The sequence below is a fragment of the Bos taurus genome, chromosome 24 (assembly GCF_002263795.3).
Source record: "Bos taurus isolate L1 Dominette 01449 registration number 42190680 breed Hereford chromosome 24, ARS-UCD2.0, whole genome shotgun sequence".
In the NCBI taxonomy this organism is placed as follows: Eukaryota; Metazoa; Chordata; class Mammalia; order Artiodactyla; family Bovidae; genus Bos; species Bos taurus.
In genome coordinates, this window is record NC_037351.1 from 41,360,161 (window position 1) to 41,385,076 (window position 24,916).

The 24,916-nt window shown below is 42.8% G+C and overlaps 1 protein-coding gene across 1 annotated transcript in view; it reads left to right on the top strand.

The window, feature by feature from the left end:
• Positions 1–875: 875 nt before the first annotated feature.
• Positions 876–24,916, top strand: part of LOC100849069 (uncharacterized) — a 41,686-nt gene continuing 17,645 nt past the window's right edge. The window contains exon 1 of the mRNA XM_059881051.1: positions 876–1,647. Coding sequence (XP_059737034.1) covers positions 1,518–1,647 — 130 coding nt within the window. The 5' untranslated portion in view covers positions 876–1,517. The remainder of the gene's footprint in view (positions 1,648–24,916) is intronic.

A 24,916-nucleotide genomic window follows, 5' to 3' on the forward strand; every position in this document is an offset into this window, starting at 1 on the left:
GTCTGAGTCTGTTTCTGTTTCATAGATGGGTTCACAGGAGAATCTTCTGAGCTTGGTCACTTCTGTTCTCTCACTGCGCCATCTCCTGGAACCAAATCTCCTGTGCCTTGAATATCCACAGACAGGATGTCCAGGGCAGAGTCGGGCGGTGGACAAAGCACTGATTAGGTGTGTAAAATGCACTCCAGTCCAGAGGGTATCTTTGTTTATCCTTGTGCGGGTGAGTTTATGCATGCATACATGCCCAGTCGCTTCAGTCGTGTCAGATTCTTTGCTGACTCTGTGGACTGGGCCCGCTAGGCTACTCGTCCATGGGATTTTCCAGGCAAGAATACTGGAGTGGGTTGCCATGCCCTTCTCCAGGGGATCTTCCCCACCCAGGGATCAAAGCCTTTCTCTTATGTCTCCTGCATTGGCAGGCAGGCTCTTTATCACTAGCACCACCTGGGAAGCCCTTGTGTCTCCATAAGCCAACTTAAATCATTTTTGGAACAAGATAGAAGTAAAAATTTTAAACTTATAAATAGAGGTAGTTTCACGTCCCAGGTTTTCAGAGTCAAGGACATCTTTCTCCCTGTGCAGGACAAGCTTCCAGCCCAGAAAACTGAGTCATCTTGGCCACCTGCACTCGTGTGTCCACTTGGAGCCTCTTCTATTCTGACAACTTTGCATCTTTTTTTCTCTGGACCCAGAAACAAGTATGTCCAAGAATCCTCCAAGAATTCACCAGACGCTCTCTCCTGGTCAGAGAGCCAATGCTCACCCGACTGAGTTCAAAACAACCTTGACCTTGGGTTTTGTTTTTGCAGATTAAAAAAAAAAAAAAAAAATGTGCCTTCAAAAGCACACCAGTGAAATTCTTTCGTCATACTTACAGTATTTTTGTCCTCCGCTTTGAGTCAGAGGAGGCTTGCTAAAGGAAGAAGGAAATCTATTACACAGGCTCCCGGGAGTGAAGTCCCTCGGAGTCTGTAACTGCAGACTCGCAGTCCTCAGGGGGGGAAATCCGGCAGTGGCACTAAGATTTTGGTGACACCGTGTATGTTCTTAAGACTTTGACTTCTGTCAGTCAGCACTACAGCCTAGAGATCTTGCAACAAAAAGCAAGTTCCCAATTCCTCCTACGGATGCTCAGCGTCCTAACGTGGGTGTAGCAGCTTCCTACTAGCAGACGCTCCGGTTGTTTCTATCACAAGAGCTGCTGCAGAATGGATGCAGGCAGATCTTCAGGGCACACTGTCGGAGCGGGGATGTGGGGTCCAACTGCTACCTGCCTTCATGAGTCCTTTCCCAGCAAGAGTCCTCCTACATCCAGCAGCTCATGCCAATAGGAGTTTCCACAAGTAAAGTCTGGGGCGGGGCTGCTTATAAGGATCCCATGGCCGAGAGGGGACTGAGTTCTCGCAGGATCCCGGGGGCAGAGCAGGCGCAGGCGCAGTTGCTGCTCCTGCACCAGATCAAGACTCTGGGTGCAGCGTCTCTGCACACGGCTCGCCCCCGCCATCTTGAACAGAGTGATGGGGGCGGAGCTTTTGCCGTTGTCGCCACCATTTTGCACTAGGCATCCTGTTGGGAAGAGCTGGAGGGAGGCCTTTGCACCGGGTGCCCTGGGAACCAGTGAACTAGACTCAGCGCAGAGAAAACAAGGTCAGACTATTCTTTTTTATCACCTAGGTTCTATTTTTATTCTCTGGGAATTATAAATGGGCTTTTCTGGTGACAAACCCCTTCTCTGCCCTGTGTCTCCTCACTGTGTGGATGGGAGAGGGCGCTGAGGGCCTGAGTCCTTTTCGGTGAGTGCTTCCTGCCGAGAAAGAGTGTCCGGTAACATTGGGTGGAAGAGGGGAACTTCTTTTCAGGTCTGTTTGGTTGCCCACAGGCCTCGGCCTTGAGCATACTCATCCCTGGACGACCCCCATTTGTGTAACCTTTGGGGGACAAAGGAACCCAGACAATTTAATGTCCCTGGCCCCTATATGGACAAGAGAATAATGCTCACATGAGACATTTTTCCTGAAAATGCAGGTCTCTAGGCCTTTGACCCTGATCCAATGCTTGCTGTGGGGCCTGTCTCCCTGGCCACACTTGGGTAGTTTCTCAGAAGAGAAGCTTCGGGTCAGAGGGTCACAAGAGTGGTCCAGGGGTCTGTTACCCCAGGTCGTGTCTCTGGAGTTTGGGGCAGAATATTAGGTCCTGCTGGGTGACAGAGTTTCCAGCAATGTGTAGGGATCAGGGATCCCATAGGTGTATACTCTATGGCTTCACTGACTGCCCTGATGTCCTGAACTATCCAGTATTCCCCATTGGGTTTCCTTATGGGAAGAATGGGGTGTTAAAAGCTCATTGGCCTGGTCTAATAAATAAGGCTCTGGTCATTTAGGGTCTGTATCACAGGGGAAATGCTCAACAGGGCCTCCTGGCAGAGAGAGTACTGTTTTCTGTTAGGCTGTGTATGCCCAGGTTTTAGATGAACTGTTGCAAGACCAGCTCCTTTAACTGATCCTACCTGTGCCAGGGCCCAGATCTCAGGATTCACTCCAGGGAGATGGACTTGCTCTGTTTGAGGAAGTTTGTCCTCAGTCATTAACATTATCATCTCCAGCCCCTTATCTAAAGAGACAACAGTCTCCAGTTTGTCTCCCATTAGGTGGAAGGTAACCCCCCAATTTTTGTAAGGTATCTCTTCCTAGTAGGGGTGGAGGGCATTCAAGGACAAACAGGAAGGAATGGATGCACATGTGTTCATCCAGTTCCCATCCTAGTGGTCAGTTCAGTTCAGTTCAGTTGCTCAATTGTGTCCGACTCTTTGCGACACAAAGACATGAATTGCAGGATGCCAGGCCTCCCTGTCCATCACCAACTCCTGGAGTTCACTCAAACTCACGTCCATCGAGTCGGTGATGTCATCTAGCCATCTCATCCTGTGTTGTCCCCTTCTCCTCCTTCCCCCAATCCCTCCCAGCATCAGAGTCTTTTCCAGTGAGTCAACTCTTCACATGAGGTGGCCAAAGTATTGGAGTTTCAGCTTTAGCATCAGTCCTTCCAATGAACACCCAGGATTGATCTCCTTTAGAATGGACTGGTTGGATCTCCTTGCAGTCCAAGGGACTCTCAAGAGTCTTCTCCAACACCACAGTTCAAAAGCATCAATTCTTTGGCGCTCAGCTTTCTTCACAGTCCAACTCTCACATCCATACATGACCACTGGGAAAACCATAGCCTTGACTAGACGGACCTTTGTTGGCAAGGTAATGTCTCTGCTTTTTAATATGCTGTCTAGGTTGGTCATAACTTTCCTTCCAAGGAGTAAGCGTCTTTTAATTTCATGGCTGCAGTCACCATTTGCAGTAGTTTTGGAGGCCCCCAAAATAAAGTCTGATACTGTTTCCACTGTTTCCCCATCTATTTCCTGTGAAGTGATGGGACCAGATGCCATGATCTTAGTTTTCTGAATGTTGAGCTTTAAGCCAACTTTTTCACTTTCCTCTTTCACTTTCATCAAGAGGCTTATTAGTTCCTCTACACTTTCTGCCATAAGGGTGGTGTCATCTGCATATCTGAGGTTATTGATATTTCTCCAGGCAATCTTGATTCCAGCTTGTGCTTCTTCCAGCCCAGCGTTCCTCATGATATACGTAGTGGCTCTATAATTCCCCTTCTTAGGACTTCCCTGAAAACCCCATAATTTTACAGTTCTTATGACTGTTCGCCTGATCTGGTGTTCAGAGCCAAAAAATGACATTGGTGTCAACTAAGAATTCGACAGTGTTTTTGCTCCATATCAAATGTCAGCCAGGGCTCCTTAAGGGGTCATTGGGAGTGCCAGTGTAGGAGCCTCCTGGCTCTGTCATTCTTCATCTCTTTGGATCATTCGCTGTCAAGGGTAGTAGTTGAGATCTGCCATTTCTACCCCTTTGGAGGGATCATGAGGACATTCTCTCTTTCCTGTTTACTTATGTGTACTTATGGCACACTGATTAGGTCCTGGTTTCCTTGGCTTTCTATCCCTTATTGGGGGCTGAGTTTACTCACCAGGGTTAAAACGTCTCTGGACAGTTAGTCCAGATTCCCATGCTCACCGGTTGACACTGGAGGAAAATAGCCAGGTCTTTCCTACAGGCCTTTTTATTGTTTGCCTCTTGAGAGCCTCTCACAGGTCTCCCCAGCCCACTTCAGAGAAACTCATGCTGACCAGACAAGGTCAGGTCACTGGTCGCATGCCTACCTTGGAACCCTTTCACACTCAGGTGTCCTTGATGCTTTTTCCTGAACTTGCATTGAGTGTCCTTGTTCTCTTCTGTCATGCATGCTCATTACCTGGGCTTTTTCCTGGTTTCACCTCTTGACTCACAGGACTGCCCTTGCTCTTTCACTAAACTGGAAGTAACAATGGAGAATGCTACTGTTGACACCAGCGGTTGGCAAGGACAACAAAAAGCTGGTGCAGCCACTACACCGTGTACAGAGGTCAACAGGACAGCACTACTGGTGAGACCACAGGCAGGACTGCTGGGGTTCCATCTCGTCCACAAGCCCCCACTGTCCCCAGGCATCCAGCACTGTGGGGGCCAACCAGAGGCAGCAGACAGACACACATGAGTTTCAATCTCCAATCCCCAGTGATGCCACAGTGTGACCCCCTCAGAGGGGCACAGTCCAGATGACTATGGGGGTTATGCTGGGTGCACACCACACGTGGGTATGAGGTTGCTGGGCAGAGTTGCACTGAGTTCAGCCAGAGGACACCACCATTCTACCTGTCAGAGTATACTCAGATTAGAGTCAGTCATCCTTGCAGGAGCCTCCCAAAGCCACCTGGGCCAAGCCTGTAGCCTAGGCGACAGGTGCAGGCAAAAAGGCCATGACCTGTCCTATCTGGGTCACCAGAGTTCGTTATTAACCGCTTTGCATCAGTCCTCAGTAAGAGTCTTCCTGCCCTCTGTTGTTTGAGCCAGTAAAATGAGACAAACTTGATTCAGAAGCAAAGGAAGGCTTTATTCTTTGATCAAAGAATGGAGAGGTGGGAGCTCGTGCTCTAGAGCAGCAATCCCCAACCTTTTTGGCACCAGGGACTGGTTTCATGGAAGACAATTTTTCCATGGACTGTATTGGGTAGGAGGGATGGTTGTGGGATGATTTGAGCACATTACATTTACTGAGTTTGTTGAGCAAGAGGCAGAGCTCAGGCAGTAATGCAAGCGATGGGGAGCAACTGTTAATAACAGATGAAGCTTCGCTTGCTCACCTGCCATGTACCTCCTGCTGTGTAGATCAGTTCCTAACAGGCCATGGACCAGTACCTGTCCATGGCCCTGGGGGATAGGGACCCCTGCTTTAGAGTATACGCTCCCCAAAAGGCTATAGGCAAGGCTGCTTTTTAGGATTCTTTTAAGTAAGAGAAGAGTGGGGTTTTGCAGGTTGGGCACAGCTCTGTTGCTCATGCTCCAGATCCAAGTGTCATGCACAGCATCTCTGCACATGGCCCATTGTTGCCATCTTGAAGTGCCAGGTACAGCACCTCTGCACACACTCTACCAAGTTGAGGTGTTGGTACCATTTTGTACTATAAACTTTGGTCTGAAGTACTGGGTGTAAGGCCCATGATTCCCTGTGAGCAAGTGAAATTAGATTAAGCACAAAGGAAAAGGGAAAGAAGGTTAAACTTTATTTTATTGCCCATATTCTATTTTTATTCCTCAAGAATTGTTAATGGACTTTACCAGTGACAATACCTTCAGTTTTAGCCATAAGAGTAGAGTGACAAGTTGTTGACAAAGATAATTAGAGTAATCCTTCTTATCTCTGTATGCACATTCTTTTGCCATGGAGCTTGGCCACTCCTGTCTCCCAAGAAATTCATTTCCCCACTCTTGGAACTGGGCTGGCTTGTGACTCACTTTGGCCAATATAATATGGAAGAGGGACTTCTGTGGTGGTCTGGTGGTTAAGAATCCACTTTCCAATGCAGCATACATGGGTTCAATCCCTGGTCAGGGAACTAAGATTCCACATGCTATAGGGCAGCTAAGCCTGCAAGCTGCAACCATTGAGTTCACAGTTAAGAGCCCACTTATGGCAACTAAGACCTGACACCACAAATAAATAAAAAAATTTTTAAAAAAAAGAACATGGAGAAAGGACTTTCAAATCTCTTAAGTCTCAAGTTTCCAAAATCCCTGAAATGAAGACTCCCTCCTGCACATGAGCGTTATGTCTGTCTCCCTCCCTTTCCTCTTTATCTCCCTCCCCCCAGACTTTCAGAGCCCACAGTCCTCGAGGTAAAGAATCCTGAGCTAACAACCTCTATGTCAGTTGAGACCAGCCAACAGCCAGTACACATGAGGAAGGCCAAGTGGAACTGGCAGATGATTACGGCCACGTGTATGACTCAGAGCGAGAGCAGGAATGTCAAGCTAAGTCATCCCAATTACCAGCCCAAGGACCAACTGCTGTGTGAAAGTACTCATTTTTGAGAAGATTTATCATGTAACAGTAGACCACTGATGCCTCAGGAAGTAATTTCTCTCAGAAAGACTTTGAAACAATGAACAGTATGTTCACCCTGCAAGCCCATATCTTTTAACGCAGTCTGTGGACTCAGTTTCCCGAGCAAGTGCATTTGGGCTTGTGTTGGATTTAGCAGTAGGTGTTGGGTATTGTAGCTGTTCAGATAGACCTTAACCCTGACCACACTACAAGCCTGGCTGGCCATAAGCAGTCCCACTTCCAGAAAGACAGAAGGCTGCTTACTGTCTGAGTGGTGGCCTTTGAGAGATTCTCTGCCCAAGGCATCACATGTCGCTCATGGATGGTTTCCATTGTTAAAAGGAAAAAATCTACTCTTCAGTCATCCTTTCTGGCACATGCTATAAAGAAAGGTGAGCGCCAAAGAATTGATGCTTTTGAACTGTGGTGTCAGAGAAGACTCTTGAGAGTCCCTTGGACAGCAAGGAGATTCAACTAGTCCATCCTGAAGGAAATCAGTCCTGAATATTCATTAAAAGGACTGATGCTGAAGCTGAAAGAGGAGAGTGAAAAAGTTGGCTTAAAGCTCAACATTCAGAAAACTAAGATCATGGCATCCGGTCCCATCACTTCATGGCGAATAGATGGGGAAACAGTGAAAACAGTGGCTGACTTTATTTTTCTAGGCTCCAAAATCACTGCAGATGGTGATTGCAGCCGTGAAATTAAGACGCTTACTCCTTGGAAGGAAAGTTATGACCAACCTAGACAGCATATTAAAAAGCAGAGACATCACTTTGTCAACAAAGGTCCGTCTAGTCAAGGCTATGGTTTTTCCAGTGGTCATGTATGGATGTGAGAGCTGGACTGTGAAGAAAGCTGAGCACTGAAGAATTGATGTTTTTGAACTGTGGTGTTGGAGAAGACCCTTGAGAGTCCCTTGGACTGCAAGGAGATCCAACCAGTCCATTCTAAAGGAGATCAATCCTGGGTGTTCATTGGAAGGACTGATGCTGAAGCTGAAACTCCAATACTTTGGCTACCTGATGCGAAGAGCTGACTCATTTGAAAAGACCCTGATGCTGGGAAAGATTGAAGGCAGGAGGAGAAGGGGACAACAGAGGATGAGATGGTTGGGTGGCATCACTGACTCAATGGATATGAGTTTGAGTAAGCTCCAGGAGTTGCTGATGGACAGGGAAGCCTGGCATACTGCAGTCCATGGGATCGCAAAGGCTTGGACACAACTGAGCAACTGAACTGAATTGAACTGAACGTTCTTCCCAGTTCAAGGAAGGGAAATGAGTCTGAGACTGCCCTGGTTGGCTTCACATGGCTCAAAGGAAAGGATACATTTGATGTCAATGAACCAGAACACCAGGTTTTTCAAGGTCGAGAAAATCAACTTAATGTGTTGCAATTGGCATTTTTAAAAAAGGTATTTGTACACTTATGTTCACTGCAGTGTTATTCACAACAGCCCAGAGATGGAAGCAACCCAAGTGTTCATCGACAGATGAATGGATAAACAAAATGTGTTTATACACACAATGGAATATTATTCAGCTTTGAAAAGGATGGAAATTCTGGCATGGGCTACAACATGGATGAACCTTGAGGACGTTTGTGAAATAAGCCTTTCACACACAAAAAAGCAAAATCCACTTGTATGAGAAATCTATAGAGTACTCAAATTCATAGACACAGAGAGTAGAATGGTGGTTGCCAGGAGCTGGGGTTGAGGGGAAGAGGATTATTGTTTAATTGGGACAGGGTTTCAGTTTGAGATGATGAAAGTGTTCCAGATGGTGGTGATGATTCCACAACAGTGTGAGTATACTTAATATCACAGAACTGTATGTTTAAAAATGGTGAACTTTATGCCTTGTATATTTTACCTCAATAAAAAATCAATGAAATAGAATAAGATACAGGTTACTTGGATGGATTCACTGTGTGAAAAGTCAACAATTCAGAGTGTGTGTGTGTGTGTGTATGTGCATGTGTGTAACACATTTCTGATTGTGGTTTTTTAAAAATTGAGAAAACATAATGCTAGAGGCAAGTCTCCATTTCCCATTGTTGTGGTTCTTTATGTTTTGAATTTGATATACCTTTCCCAATGGAAGTGATTTAATTTTGACATTTAGTTATTCAAGCAGAAAAATCCTTTCCCTTGGGCCTTCTCTTCCTCATAATCATTTTTCTCCATCTGACTGCTCATGGTAACTAGATTTCACATGCTAGATTAGCCAGGAAATTCATGTACAGACATTCTGTCATCTTGCTCTGTGGACTGGTCATGAAAGCATTGGCATACATTGTGCTGAGTGATTATGACATGGGATTTATGCTTCAGTGCAGAAAAACTAGAATTTCCCTAAATCTTAGAGTGTAAATTTTAATTTAAAAATTCCTTGGTGGTTATGGTCTCTAAACCTCTCTTACTTGTAGGCATCTTCTCAGTAACATCCGAAACAGCGGGTTGTTCATCTCATGCATGAATGCTTCAGAGACAGTGAAGGACCCCAGTTCATTGCTAAGTAGCTTCAATTGTAGAAAGAGTATAAGAACAGTTACATCATGCACTCAGGGAGATAAACCCTTGTCAAAAAGAAGGCATGATAGAGAAAGATTTGTAATCATGCAAAAAGATTGCACGATTATTGTGTAATCATAATACAGAAAAAGAAACTCAGAGACAAAATATTGAGCTTTAATGTATGAAGACGTGGATTTGTCAGTGATTTCCTACAATATACTTGAACTGGAATATAATGCACAGCACCCTAGACACTGCCCTTGGCCAGTACTTCACTGGAGCTTTAGATGTCTCCAAATTCCAAGAAATTAAAACACTTCTAAGGGTTATGTTAAATGAAATAAACCAGATAAAGACAAAGTATGTTATCACATATGTGGAATCTAAAATATACAGCAAATGAATATAACAAAACAAAATAGACTCACAGAGAACAAATTAGAGGTTACCAGAGGGGAGAGGGAAGCAGTGAGGGGCAAGTTAGGGGTAGGTAATTAAGAGGTACAAGCTACTATGTACAAAATAAAGAAGCTACAAGGATATATTATACCACACAGAGAATAGCCAATATATTATGATAGCTATAAATGGAGTATAACCTTTAATAATTGAATCATTTTTAAGAAAAACAGGATATTGATTTACACCAAGTCTTGGAGTATGATTTACAATATGCAGCTTTGGAAATGCATACTAAATCATATGCTAAATATATTCAAATTTATGGTTACCACTATAATATTTAAATGTGATAAAAATAAGCTAACTTAAATTCTTTGTGGAATTAAGTGGGATTATTAAATTATAGGTACATTTAAGTTCTGGAAGAATGAGACTTACCTGGAACCACACATACACACACAAATCTCCCTAGTATATCTCATAACTCTTCTTAACAAACTAATTCATCTACTTTTTGCTGGGGAAAGGTCTGGGAAATAACCATTCCACCATTATTAGGAGTAGGACTGTGTATTTCAGAGAGTTCTATTTTTCCCATCTTTGTAACCTAACAGAGATATAAACTCTGGAATTCTGCCTTTGTTTCTCTGACTTGAGAGTCTCAAGAAAGGATCCTTAGGTTGACATACAGGCTTTATTTTACTAAACAAATTTATAGAAATTTATTAGGAAAATTGTCTTTGATAAAGCAGCTATGATTCTGCTTTGAGGGATAAGCTGTTATGCCTTGAAAATGTGAGGAATAATGATAAAAACTGAAAGCTTTTTCCCAAAGGTTAGGAACAAGTTAAGGATACTTGATTTTGCTACTTCTGCTCAATGATACATTGGAAATTTTATCCAGAAGAAATTAAAGAAGACTTAAGCAATATAAAGACATCCCATGTTTATGCATAAGAAGACTTAGTATTATTAAGGAGGCTATTGGACTGCAAGGAGATCCAACTAGCCCATCCTAAAGGAGATCAGTCCTGGGTGTTCATTGGAAGGACTGATGCTAAAGCTGAAACTCCAATACTTTGGCCACCTTATGCAGAGTTGACTCATTGGAAAAGACCCTGATGCTGGGAGGGATTGAGGGCAGGAGGAGAAGGGGACAACAGAGGATGAGATGGCTGGATGGCATCACTGACTCGATAGACATGAGTTTGGGTAAACTCTGGGAGTTGGTGATGGACAGGGAGGCCTGGCGTGCTGCGATTCATGGGGTCGCGAAGAATCGGACACAACTGAGCAACTGAATTGAACTGATACTCCATAAAGCAATCTACAGATTCCATGCAATTTGTGTCAAAATTTCTCCTACCTTTCTTTGCAGAAATGGAAAAGCTGGTTCTAAATTCATACATAATTGCAAGAGACACAGAATAGGCAAAACGTCTTGAAAAGTTGAAGGACTCACACATCTCAATTTCAGAACTTACTACAAATCTACCACAGTCAAGACCATGTGGTACCGACAAGGATAGACATAGGACCAATAAACTATAATCAGGAGTCCAGAAATAAACCTATATCTCTGTGACCAATCTGTTTTCAACAAGAGTGTCAAGATCATTCAATATGGAAATAATAGTTTATCAGCAAATGGTCCTAGAACAACTGGATAAACCGTATACAAAAGAATGAAGTTTGACACTTCTTACACCATCTACAAAAATTAATTCAAAATGGGTCAAAGACATGAATACAAAAGCTAAGACTATAAAACTCTTAGAACATAGCAGTAAAATTTCATATTCTTGAATTTGGCAATAGATAGTTAAATTTGACACCAAAATCACAAACAACGAAAGAAAAAATACATTTAAGTTCATCAAGATTAATAACTTGTGTGCATCGAAAGACAGTATCAATAAAGTGAAAGTGTGACCCACAAAATGGGAGAAAAATTTGCCGTTCATATACATAATAAGGACTTAGTGTCTGGAAGTAAAGAACTGCTATAACTTGAGGACAAAAAGACAAGCAATCTAGAAACAACAAAAAACAAGGGATGAATAGATGTTTTATCAAAGAAGACATAAAATGTTGAATAAGTACATGAAAAAATGTCATCCAGAAAATCAAAATCACAAGATGCCATTTCACACACTATGGGATGGCTAAAATCGAATAATACCAAGTGTTGGTGAAGATATGGAAAAATTTAAACCCTTGGATTGCTGGTGAGAATGTGAAATGGAACAGTCACTATGGAAAACAATTGGGCAGTTCCTCAAGAAATTAAATGTAGCATTACCGAATGATGCAGCAATTCCAGTCCTAGGTATATTCCCCAAAGAATTGAAAGAGAAGTGGACATAAAAACTTGAACACAGAATGTTCATAGCAGCACTCTTCATTATAGCCAATAAATGGAAACAGCCCAAACATCCTTTGACAAGCAGTTTGGTACATCGACACAATGAAATGAAATGAAGCTATAAAAAGAAGCACTGTACATGGTATAGCACTGAACCTGGAAAACAGTGCTAAGTAAAAGAAACCAGACACAAAAGCTCACCCATTGTATGATTCTATTCATGTGAAATATACAGAAGAGGGCAATCTATAGAGACAGCAGGTTAGTGGTTGCCAGAGGCTGGAGGAAGGGGGAGTAGAGATGACTGCTTAATGGATATGGGGTTTCTTTTAGTGAGGTGAGAAGAATGTTCTGGAGCCAGTTAGTATTGATGGTCAAACAACATTGTGAGTACTAAAGTCCACTAATTTGTACACTTTAATGGTTAAGTGATGGATTTTATTGTATGTGAATCTTGCCTTAATTTTTTAAGTGTGATGAAACCTGGAAAACTGTAATTTGGGGGTATGCTAACTTTGATATCCAATAGTCATAAATAATAATTCTGAGTGTTTGGTTTTGTTTCAAAATTATTCACTATTTTTATATCTTTTAAATATTCCAGCACTGCTAGAACGTATTACATTTTGTACCAAATGGTAAACCCTGAAGTTGGTTCTCTATATTTGTGTCAAAAATTAAAAACATGAACAGCAAAGAGGATTTCTTCAGTTTAGGACAGGACTAGGCAAACTACAGTCTGCTGCCTATTTTCATACAGCCCACCCCCCAAAAAATTTTTTACATGTCTTAAGATCATGGCATCTGGTCCCATCACTTCATGGGAAATAGATGGGGAAACAGTGGAAACAGTGACAGACTTTATTTTGAGGGGCTCCAAAATCACTGCAGATGGTGACTGCAGCCATGACATTAAAAGACGCTTGCTCCTTGGAAGAAAAGTTATGACCAACCTAGATAGCATATTGAAAAGCAGAGACATTACTTTGCCAACAAAGGTCCGTCTAGTCAAGGCTATGGTTTTTCCTGTGGTCATGTATGGATGTGAGAGTTGGACTGTGAAGAAGGCTGAGCGCCAAAGAATTGATGCTTTTGAACTGTGGTGTTGGAGAAGACCCTTGAGAGTCCCTTGGACTGCTAGGAGATCCAACCAGTCCATTCTGAAGGAGATCAGTCCTGGTTGTTCATTGTAAGGACTGATGCTAAAGCTGAAACTCCAATACTTTGGCCACCTCATGCAAAGAGTTGATTCATTGGAAAAGACGCTGATGCTGGGATGGATTGGGGACAGGAGGAGAAGGGGACAACAGAGGATGAAATGGCTGGATGGCATCGCCAACTTGATGGACATGAGTTTGAGTGAACTCCGGGAGTTGGTGATGGACAGGGAGGTCTGGCGTGCTGCAATTCATGGGGTCGCAAAGAGTCGGACACAACTGAGCAACTGAACTGAATTGAATTGAACTGATATTGTCACACATGTATCATCTGGTCGGGGGTGTTGGAAGTGGGAGTGGTGTGAATTGATGGTGGGGGTAGAAAGTATATTGGGAAACCTGTGTACCTTAATTTTGCTGTAAACCTAAAACTTCTCTTAAAAAAGCTGCACCGTGTTCTTGTAGAGCAGACCAAAAATTATATTGGTTATGTTTTCTTGTAGTGGCTGTATTGGTCTGCACCACAGAATACCACAAACTGGGGGACTTGAGCCATGGAAATTCATTTTCTTACGGATTTAGAGGCATAATGTCCAAGATCAGGTGTTCTCAGAGTTGGTTTCTGGTGAGGGTCTCTCCTCTGCTTACAGAAGGCCCCTTCTCTGTGTCCTCATGCAGCCTTCCCATTGAGCACACACATAAAGAAAGATGCTACAGCTGCCAAATTTGCATCTGCAAAACGTGGACTTAACATCCATCTCACAAAGTTAAGAGAATTAAATGAAATTATGTATGAAAGGGATTGGCAAAGTACCTTGAACAGAGTAAGTCCTCAATAAGTGGGCATTACAAATATTATCCCCTACAAGGAAACTCTTCAAAACATCTTTGTTTATGAATCTGAGATCTTAACAAGAACTAGATATAAAATTTTATTGATTTATAGTCACTTCAATTTTTTCTGCTTTCTGATTGGAAATGATTTATTTAAACACAGTAGTTAACACAGTTCATTTATTTCAAATTTGCTAATGGAGAAATAAGACATGTGACACTTCAGTAAACAAATTAATTTCTTTTGATTGAAGTACAAAAATGAATCTAATTCTGCATTATCTAGACAGCTAAGGAGCTGTTCAATACATGTCACTTAGTCTTGCTCACCTAATTGCGTGGTCACAGCTGCATAAAACCTTTTTAAAATTCTATGCAAATCACAAGTTTAAAAGCATTGGTTATATGTATGCAGAAAGGCTACAAGAGAAAAAGGGCTTTGCTTTACTGTACCCCAAAGAAGGCTACCAGCTCTGAATATTTTACTTCAAAAGCTTCTTTCAAAATACTAAAGAAAAAAGAGTGAAAGTCAGAGGAGTGTTTTTTACTTGGAGTCTGCAGTCAAGGGCTACCCCTGCTGCCATAGCAACCGGACCGCTAGGTGGCTTTGCAAAGGAAGCATCTCACCAGACCAGCTGCCTGTGGCAGCTGCCCTCATTTGCATCTTTCTCAGTCAAGTTGCTTCCAAAATGTTTCTAGAACATTGATCTCAATTTCATGAAACCTCAGTTATAACCGCCTCTCTGTTCCTCTCTAGCACACAGCCAGTTCCGCTCAACAAAATTCAAACCTTGCTCAGCTCTCCCCTTCCCTTCCTGCCCTGGTAGAAGATAGTGATTTATCATGTGATGAACCAAAGATTGCCGGTGACCTAGGAGATGGCCCTCTTGCATCTTAAAATGGAATGATGGGCAGAGACCTGTTTAGAGTTTTCGTTTTGAGGCACTGCTCCCAGTTATTTTAACTAAGACTGGTACTTGGAGAATGGAAGTAGGAAGGAATAGTGGTTGGGGCCTTGCGCTGTAGTTATATACACCTATTTCCAAAGGTGCTCCCTGTCCCCTCCTCTCACCCCCGACCCCACCATGGGGAAAAAACTCTGAGGCAGAGATTTCTATACAGGAGTTTATCAGGGAGCACCACCTGTGCAGGACAGGGAAGCAGGTTGGGGCAGAAGGAGCAGTTCAGCCGCAGTTCACTTGCAGTAGGGGCTCAGCTGACCCTGCCAGGTGCTACGGAGCTGCTATGGCCCTTCAGGGTCAGCCACCCTCTGTCAGGAATTTAAGTGGGCAAAATCAGTGTGTCACTGAGACCTACAGCTCAAGGTCATTAGGATTGTAGGAACTCAGAGGTCCCACAGTTCTGCTGGCACCTGGAGAACAAACCACCTGGTGGTGCAGACGGTGCTGGGCTGTGAGTGTGCAGGCAAACAGAGAACGGCGCACTCAGATGGGGCTAGGTGTGCAGTACAGTGAGGACTCCTGTTCTTGCAGGTTGCTCCAGAAGCAACTCCAGACTTCTGTCCAGCACTTTGGAGCTTGATGCTGAAGTTGTAAAGAATTACTCAAAGGTGTTCTTCCAGAGAGGAAAGCCCTAGGGCCTGGGTGTTTCTATACCTACTTCCTGATCGGGAATTCCAGTTATTAATGGATAAAACTCTGCTTTTTGTGTGCCATTCACATTGGTCTTTTTAACATTGCTTTGAGCTTACTGTTTATTATACTGGGGATTTTTTTTCCAAAAATGAGTGCAATTTTCCCTAAATTCATGTATACAAAAACAAGGGAAGTTGCTTGAGGGCTGACTCAAATTGTTCTACTTAAAAACACTCTTAAAATATATATAGCAAAGTTATGCTAATACCATAGTTTTATTTTTCTTTTTTGTTTTTGAAAGTTCAAGACAAGTCCTTTATAAAGACCATAACAGTGAAGACTGGTGCGCTTCAAAAAAATCACTATAAATTCAATTTTTAATTGTATTTCACATACACAGACATAAAGTTTGGAGAAATACAACAATGAGAACTAAATTCTTCGGGTATTCACTACACTTCACACTGTTCACTGCCACTGTGCATTGTACAAAAGAAAATGGTTTCATAACTTAGTTGATTCAAAAGTAGATGCCAATGTTTCATGTTTTTGTTTAAAAAAGTAATTTTATATAATTAAAAATTTTATACAAAAAACACAGGTTGCTGGGTAGCTTTTGATGCATCAAGTTGGTTCAGGCCCCACTTGAAGGCTGCTAATTACTGGGATAGTTTTCCATTGCAGCCAAACAAATTCTCACAAACTCAGGACCAGGTCCTCTTCTTGAATTCACTTCTCATCTCTTATCTGGCTTGTTCAGTTGTAGGATTGAGGTTCCTTGCTGACTGGTGGCCAGGTGTTACTCAGTCCCAGAGGGCAGTCTAATCCCTGTACATTGTCCTCTTCATCTTCAAGGACAGCAAATGGTGTTGAATCTTCTGCTGCTTTTCTTTCTAACGTCCTCTTCTGCTACCAGCTGATGAAAACTCACTGAGGGCTCTTGTTAGGTTAAGTCTACCCAGATAATGTGAAATGCCGGGCTGGATGAAACACAAGCTGGAATCAAGATTGCCAGGAAAAATATTAATAACCTCAGATATGCAGTTAACACTACCTTTATAGCAGAAAGTGAAGAACTGAAGAGCTGCTTCATGAAAATGAAAGAGGAGAGTGAAAAAATTGGCTTAAAACTCAACATTCAGAAAACTAAGATCATGGCATCCAGTCCCATCACTTCATGGCAAATAGATGGGGAAACAATGGAAACAGTGACAGGCTTTATTTTCTTCCTCTCTAAAATCACTGCAGGTGCTGACTGCAGCCATGAAATTAAAAGACACTTGCTCCTTGGAAGAAAAGCTATGACCAACCTAGACAGCATATTAAAAAGCAGAGACATTACTTTGCCAACAAAGGTCCGTCTAGTCAAAACAATGGTTTTCCCATTAGTCACGCAAGGATGCGAGAGTTGGGCTATAAAGAAGGCTGGACACCAAAGAATTGATGCTTTCAAATTGTGGTGCTGGAGAAGACTCTTCAGAGTTCCTTGGACTTGCAAGGAGATCAAACCAGTCAATCCTAAAGGAAATCAACCCTGAATATTCATTGGAAGGGTTGATGCTGAAGCTGAAACTCCAATATTTTGGTCACCTGATGCAAAGAACTAACTCATTGGAATAGACACTGATGCTGGGAAAGATTGAAGGTGGGAGGAGAAGGGGTAGAGGATGAGATGGTTGGATGGCATCACCAACTCGATGGACATGAGTTTGAGCAAGCTCTGGGAGTTGGTGATGGACAGGGAAGCCTGGCATGCTGCAGTCCATGGGGTCACAAAGAGTCGGACACAACTGAGCGACTGAACTAAACTGAACCCAGATAATCTCCCTCCATTAAGTACAGTTATCAACCTTAATTACACCCACAAGATCACGTCTACCAGGAAACGTAAGGTAGTCATGACAGTAAAACCAGGAATGGAAGGTCCTGGGGCCATCTTGGGACTCTGCCCCTCAGGCCCATGTAAAGGACTGAGCAGAATGTTGGAGTTACATGTGCTGTCTCCCACCCACTGGCTTCCTTTTTGATGCTTGGGGACCAAATAAAAGCAATTTTTCCTTGATTCCTGGAGGGACTGATTATGAATCTATCTACATAGGTCCAAGAAACTTTGCTTAGTGAGCAGACCCTGTATTTGTGGGGGGTTATCAGATCCTCCTGCAGACAAATGTGAGGATATGGCAGTCAGGGCCTTTGAAATGAAGACCCCCACCCCACCTATCAACCTGCAGGACATCATCTGCTGAGTGAACACTGAACACCAGTGGGTAGAGGCACTTGTACCAAACCTTGACCAGTTGTTGGTGCCAAATGGAAGGGAAATCTGCCTCTGCAGCACTTCCTCCCCAGTGCTCTTCCTGATAGGGAGTCCCTATGACTTTGTGGGAATGGGGAAGTACACTCACATAACACATCGGTTCCTCCCAGATACTCAAGTGCAGATGCAGCAGCAGCACAGCGACTTGGCCCAGACACCATGCAGCCGAGTTTGTGTTAGCTTCCCCTTCCCTATGAGGTCCCTGCCCAAACCTCATCAGTTGAATTCAAGTGCCCTTCTCCCTCCAGGGCCAGGTATGATGGTCATGTGGGTGCCTGTATGCAACACAGCCAGGACAGGATGAGGCACTCCCCACACTCCCACTGAAGTTCCCCAGCATGTTAGACGGTTGTACTTGATGACACCCATCCCATCTCTAATCATTGCTTTCCTTAAAGCAGCTGAGGGCTGGGGGGATCAGAGGAGAGCTGCTGTGGGCTGGTAAGCAACCACATTTATTTTCAGTTTCAAGTGGCTCCTGTTCAGAGTCAAGCTTCCTTTGATTTCAGCTCACCCCAAATTCTATGTCCTCGTTGCTGGCACCATTTATGTTTGCTCTGGGAACCCTTTGACTTGGCAGCCAAGCCCCATTGCCTTCTGGCTGGGTTTATAGGGCCTGATATCCTCCCTTCCTTCCCTGCCTGGAGGAGAGTGGGCAGTGGCCAGTGCACCAGTTGGAAGGCTTCTTCAGTTCTTGCCTCTCAGCCTCTAAACATTCATACGCCCCACCAGTCACTACCTTGCAAGAGCATTCACGTCCCAATCCCAGAAAGTCTTCATATCCCAACCCTCGGAACTTTGTTCCTCTTCCAGAAAGCCATGAGAATCCTGTCTTCTCTTCAAAACTGTCAAGATCTGTGGAGGGTCTGAGATTTTACCCTGCTGACAAGCCAACAAGTTAGCGTGTAACTGTACAACATTGTACTTACAGGTGACAATACTGTATCGTACACTTAAAAACTACTGAGTGTACATCTCATGTTGTGTTCCTACCACAATAAAATAAAAACTGTAAAGAACCCAAAGAAAAGAAGGAAGAGGAGGAGGAGGATGAGACAAAAAAAAAAAAAAATCCTTCCCAAGGTCTCTATCCTCTTCATTTTTTAATCAGGGAAATAGAGGCATGATGGTTATGAAGGTGGGCTCTAGAGACACACCTCCTGGGTTTGGATCCTAGGTTTTTTCATCTTCTCTAGCTGTGTGACCTTGGTTACTTAACTAAGTTAAGTAACCAAGTTACTTAACAGCTCTGACTCCATTTCCCCAGCTATAAAATGGGGATAATAGTATTTTATAGGGCTGCTATGAAGATTAAAGATGTCAACCCATGTAAAGACACTTAGACCCTGGCAATCAATAAATTATTACTGCATGAGATGCTGAATAAATTGTTAAAACAATGACCCATACAGAATGTGTAAACTAATTAATCTTTGTTCCTAAAGGGACAGAACATTTGTACAAGACTTTTTCTCTCATTTATTTTCATCTACTGACCAAATGGCAGTTATGGTGGTTGTCCATGTTCTTCTTTACAAGAAGGAATGGGCTTGGATTGATTGATGCCTGCTGTGTGCTCAGCACAGTGTCAACAGTTTTACATAAATTGATTGTTTTATCCTGTTCTCACAACAAGGCAGCAAACTGGGCATTTTGCCCCCGTTTTTCCTAAGAATGAAATTTGGCCCAAGGTTGAGTACTTTGTTCCAAATCACAGCGCCCAGCAGGTCTGGATATGAATTCAGGTCTGTCTGATGGCAGCACACAGTGTATTGATGCAGGTGTCCACAGCTGCTCTGGAGGCAGCCACCTCATTTCCTGGAGCCACGGGAGAGAACAGAGATAGTTATATAGTTGAAGGGGTGCAGTGCTAGGAAGGGGTGCAGTGCCAGTTGAAGGAGTTACTCATCAATTGTCCCAGACTTCGTGGGTGTTTGTCTAGGTGTAATACTCCAGGTGGCCATGTTTTTGCTTTGATCGTTAACTGACCTGTCCTACAAGAAAGTAAATTAGAAAAAAATAAATGTGTTGGGACTTGAAGGATAAATTAATATAGATGCCTCAGAAAAAATGGGATAGGGCAATTAAGTTTGTAACTTGGGGACACATAATGACCAAAAAAGGCACTATCGCTAGTGCTGAACTTTATTCAAATGTTGACTAAACTACCATTTAGTGAAACCCACCTGTTCTCAAAAAGATAGGTCACAGAAAGATGAACTCCCCAGGTCGGTAAGTGCCCAATATGATACTGGAGATCAGTGGAGCACGAACTCCAGAAAGAATGAAGAGATGGAGTCAAAGCAAAAACAACACCCACTTATGGATGTGACTGGTGATGGAAGTAAAATCCAATGCTGTAAAGACCAAATTGCATAGGAACCTGGAATGTTAGGTCCATGAATCAAGGCAAATTGGAAGTGGTCAAACAGGAGATAGCAAGAGTGAGCATCGACATTCTAGGAATCCGTGAACTAAAATGGACTGGAATGGGTGAATTTAACTAAGACCATTATATCTACTACTGTGGGCAGGAATCCCTTAGAAGAAATGGAATAGCCATCATGGTCAACAAAAGAGTTTGAAATGTAGTACTTCGGTACAATCTCAAAAACGACAGAATGCACTCTGTTTCCAAGGCAAATCATTCAATGTCACAGTAATCCAAGTCTATGCCCCAACCAGTAATGCTCAAGAAGCTGAAGTTGACCAGTTCTATGAAGACCTACAAGGCCTTCTAGAACTAACACCAAAAAAAAAAAAAAAAGATGTCTTTTTCATTATAGGGGACTGGAATGCAAAAGTAGGAAGTCAAGAAAAACCTGAAGTAACCGGCAAATTTGTCCTTGAAGTACAGAATGAAGCAGGGCAAAGGTTAACAGAGTTTTCCCAAGAGAATGCACTGGTCATAGCAAACACCCTCTTCCAACAACACAAGACTCTACACATGGACATCACTAAATGGTCAATACCAAAATCAGATTGATTATATTCTTTGCAGCCAAAGATAGAGAAGCTCTATACAGTCAGCAAAAACAAGACCAGGAGCTGACTGTGACTCAGATCATGAACTCCTTATTTCCAAATTTTGACTTAAATTGAAAAAAGTAGGGAAAACCACTAAACCACTCAGGTATGACCTAAATCAAATCCCTTACTACTATACAGTGAAAGAGACAAGTAGATTCAAGGGATTAGATCTGATAGGCAGAGTGCCTGAAGAACTATGGACGGAGATTCATGACGTTGTACAGGAGGCAGGGATCAAGACCATCCCCAAGAAAAAGAAATGTAAAAAGGCAAAATGGTTTTCTGATGAGGCCTTACAAACAGCTATGAACTGGGATAACCCAGAGGGATGGTATGGGGAGGGAGGTGGGAGAGGGGTTCAGGATGGGGAACACGTGTACACCCATGGTGGATTCATGCTGATGTATGGCAAAACCAATACAGTGTTGTAAAGTAACTAGCCTCCAATTAAATAAATTCATATTTTTAAAAAACAGCTATGAACAGAGAAGTGAAAGGCAAAGGAGAAAAGGAAAGATATACCTATTTGAATGCAGAGTTCCAAAGAATAGCAAGGAGAGATAAGAAAGCTTTCTTCAGTGATCAATGCAAAGAAATAGAGGAAAACAATAGAATGAGAAAGACCTAGAGATCTCTGCAAGAAAATTAGAGATACCAAGGGAACATTTCATGCAAAGATGGGCTCAATAAAGGACAGAAATGGTATGGACCTAACAGAAGCAGAAGATATTAAGAAGAGATGGCAAGAATACACAGAAGAACTATACAAAAAAGAGCTTCACGACCCAGATAATCACGATGGTGTGATCACTGACCTAGAGCCAGACATCCTGGAATGTGAAGTCAAGTGGGACTTAGGAAGCATCACTATGAACAAAGCTCGTGGAGATGATGGAATTCCAGTTGAGCTATTTCAAACCCTAAAAGATGATGCTGTGAAAGTGCTGCACTCAATATGCCAGCAAATTTGGAAAACTCAGCAGTGGCCACAGGACTGGAAAAGGTCAGTTTTCATTCCAATCCCAAAGAAAGGCAATACCAAAGAATGCTCAAACTATCGCACAATTGCATTCATCTCACATGCTAGCAAAGTAATGCTCAAAATTCTCCAAGTCAGGCTTTAGCAGTACATGAACTGTGAACTTCCGGATGTTCAAGCTGGATTTAGAAAAGGCAGAGGAACCAGAGATGAAATTGCCAATATCCGCTGGATCATGGAAAAAGCAAGAGAGTTCCAAAAAAAAATCTACTTCTGCTTTATTGACTATGCCAAAGCCTTTGACTGTGTGGTTCACAACAAACTGTGGAAAATTCTTCAAGAGATGGGAATACCAGACCACCTGACCTGCATCCTGAGAAATCTGTATGCAGGTCAAGAAGCAACAGTTAGAACTGGACATGGATGAATAGACTGGTTCCAAATCGGGAAAGGACTATGTCAAGGCTGTATATTGTCACCCTGCTTATTTAACTTGTATGCAGAGTACATCATGAGAAATGCTGGACTGGATGAAGCACAAGCTGGAATCCAGATTGCTGGGAGAAATATCAATATTTCTCAGATATGCAGATGACACCACTCTTATGGCAGAAAGTGAAGAACTAAAGAGCCTCTTGATGAAAGGGAAAAAGGAGAGTGAAAAAGTTGACTTAAAACTCAACATTCAGAAAACGAAGATCATGGCATCTGGTCCCATCACTTCATGGGAAATAGATGGGAAAACAGTGGAAACAGTGACAGACTTTATTTTTGGGGGCTTCCAAATCACTGCAGATGGTGACTGCATCATGAAATTAAAAGACACTTGCTCCTTGGAGAAAAAGTTATGACCAATCTAGACAGCTTATTAAAAAGCAGAGAGATTACTTTACCAACAGAGGTCTGTCTAGTCAAAGCTCTGTTTTTTCCAGTAGTCATATATGGATGTGAGAGTTGGACCATAAAGAAAGCTGAGCGCCGAAGAATTGATGCTTTTGAACTGTGGTGTAGGAGAAGACTCTTGAGAGTCCCTTAGACAGCAAGGAGATCCAACCAGTCCATCCTAAAGGAAATCAGTCCTGAAGGACTGATGCTGAAGCTGAAACTCCAATACTTTGGCCACCTGATGTGAAGAACTGACTCACCGGAAAAGATCCTGATGCTGGGAAAGACTGAAGGTGAGAGGAGAAGGGGACGACAGAGGATGAGATGGTTGGATGGCATTACCAACTCAAATGGACATGAGTTTGATTAAATTCCATGAGTTGGTAATGGACAGGGAGACCTGGTGTGCTGCAGTCCATGGGGTCGCAAAGAGTCGGAGACGACTTAGGGACTGAACTTAACTGAACTGAACCTATTCTCTGCCATTTGGGACATATAATGGAGGTTTTATGGAGACACTGTTTTAAATGTTCAGTAATAAAAGCAACCATCCACAGTTAGAAAAGTAAATCAAAAGAAAAAGTCTTCTTTTGCTGTAGAACTATCTGTTATACTAAGGGATTCTGGATATATTTCATTTATTAGCTTCTGTAACTTTTACACGCTATTTTCACTTTGTGGTAAGGGGAAAATGGGATAAGAACAAGATGATCTTTCCATTTTGTCCTAAAAGAGAAAACAGGAAGAATGAGCACTGCCTTCTTTTGGTTACACAATACAGTAATCTTACATTGTTAACAGTGAACATCTGGCAGAATGTGTTGTCATCACCAAATGAGCAGAGACAACTTACCTGGCCTGAGTCAAGTTCTAGACTTCTTCCTCATAATATCTTTCTCCTGCAAAGTAATCACAGGGGTTCCAAACTCAGATCTGTCTTTTAATCATAGAGATACAGTGCTGGTGGGTTGTTTAAGTTCTTTTGCAGACAGCTGACAGCGCTGATCATATTTAATCATTCTAAAGCATTCAGAGCGGATGAAAATGAAAGAGACTCAGAGAATTTTGTGTTTAGTCTTTAGAGCCAATTTCACAATTGCCCCAGGGCCAAGAACTTGAGAGAGAGGCTGGGCTTCCTTAGATGAAGAATGCTGTGGCCGGAGGAGGCGAGGCGGGATGGGGTCCATGTCCCCCTGCATGGCTTCATCTACACCAAGCAAGGGAGGAAGAATAGGAGGTCTGGGCTCAAAATTGGCACATTCTGGGAGTGTCCTATGTTCTAGGGAAACTGTGCTACATTTAGAAGGAAGCCTTGAGAAGTTTACCAGTAAGTCCTGTCTGGGCCGGCCTCTCTGCATTAGCTGCAGGAATACCATGGTCACCAGTGGGATATGATATGTGTTGCATTAACAATGGTCCTGAAGAAAAGACTCAGTGAGTAGGTGGAGGGTATATATATATATATATTTTTTTTAATTGAAGTATAGTTGATTTACATGTTGTGAACATGGTAAGGTGTACAGCAAAGTGATTCAGTTATATATATGTTGCTGTTTAGTTACTAAGTCTTGTCTGACCGTGTGGACCATAGCCTGCTGGGCTTCTCTGTCCATGGGATTTCCCAGGTAAGAACACTGGAATGGGTTGCCATTTCCTTCTCCAGGGGATCTTCCGGACCCAAGGATTGAACCTGGGTCTCCTGCTTGGCAGACAGATTCTTTGCTACTGAGCCACCTGGGAAGTCCTATATATATATAAATTCAGGTTATGTATATATTCAGTTTTATGTATATGTTCTTTTTCGGATTCTTTTCCAGTATGGTTTATTACAAGATATTGAGACTAGTTCCCTTTGCTATGCAGTAGGTCCTTGTTCATCTTATTTTATATTTAGTAGTATATATCTGTTATTTCCAAACTCCTGGTTCATCCCTCCCACCTTCCCCTTTGTAATCATAAGTTTGTTTTCTATGTCTGTGCGTCTTGTTTCTGTTTTGTAAATAAGTTCATTTGTATCATTTTTTAGATTCCATATAAAAGTGGTATCATATGATATTTATCTTACTGTTTAAGTAATCTTAAACATAAGATTTGGAGAAGGCAATGGCACCCTACTCCAGTACTCTTGCCTGGAAAATCCCATGGATGGAGGAGCCTGGTAGGCTGCAGTCCATGGGGTCGCTAGGAGTCAGACACGACTGAGCGATTTCACTTTGACTTTTCACTTTCATGCGTTGGAGGAGGAAATGACAACCCACTCCAGTGTTCTTGCCTGGAGAATCCCATGGACAGAGGAGCCTGGTGGGCTGCCGTCTATGGGGTCGCACAGAGTTGGACACAACTGA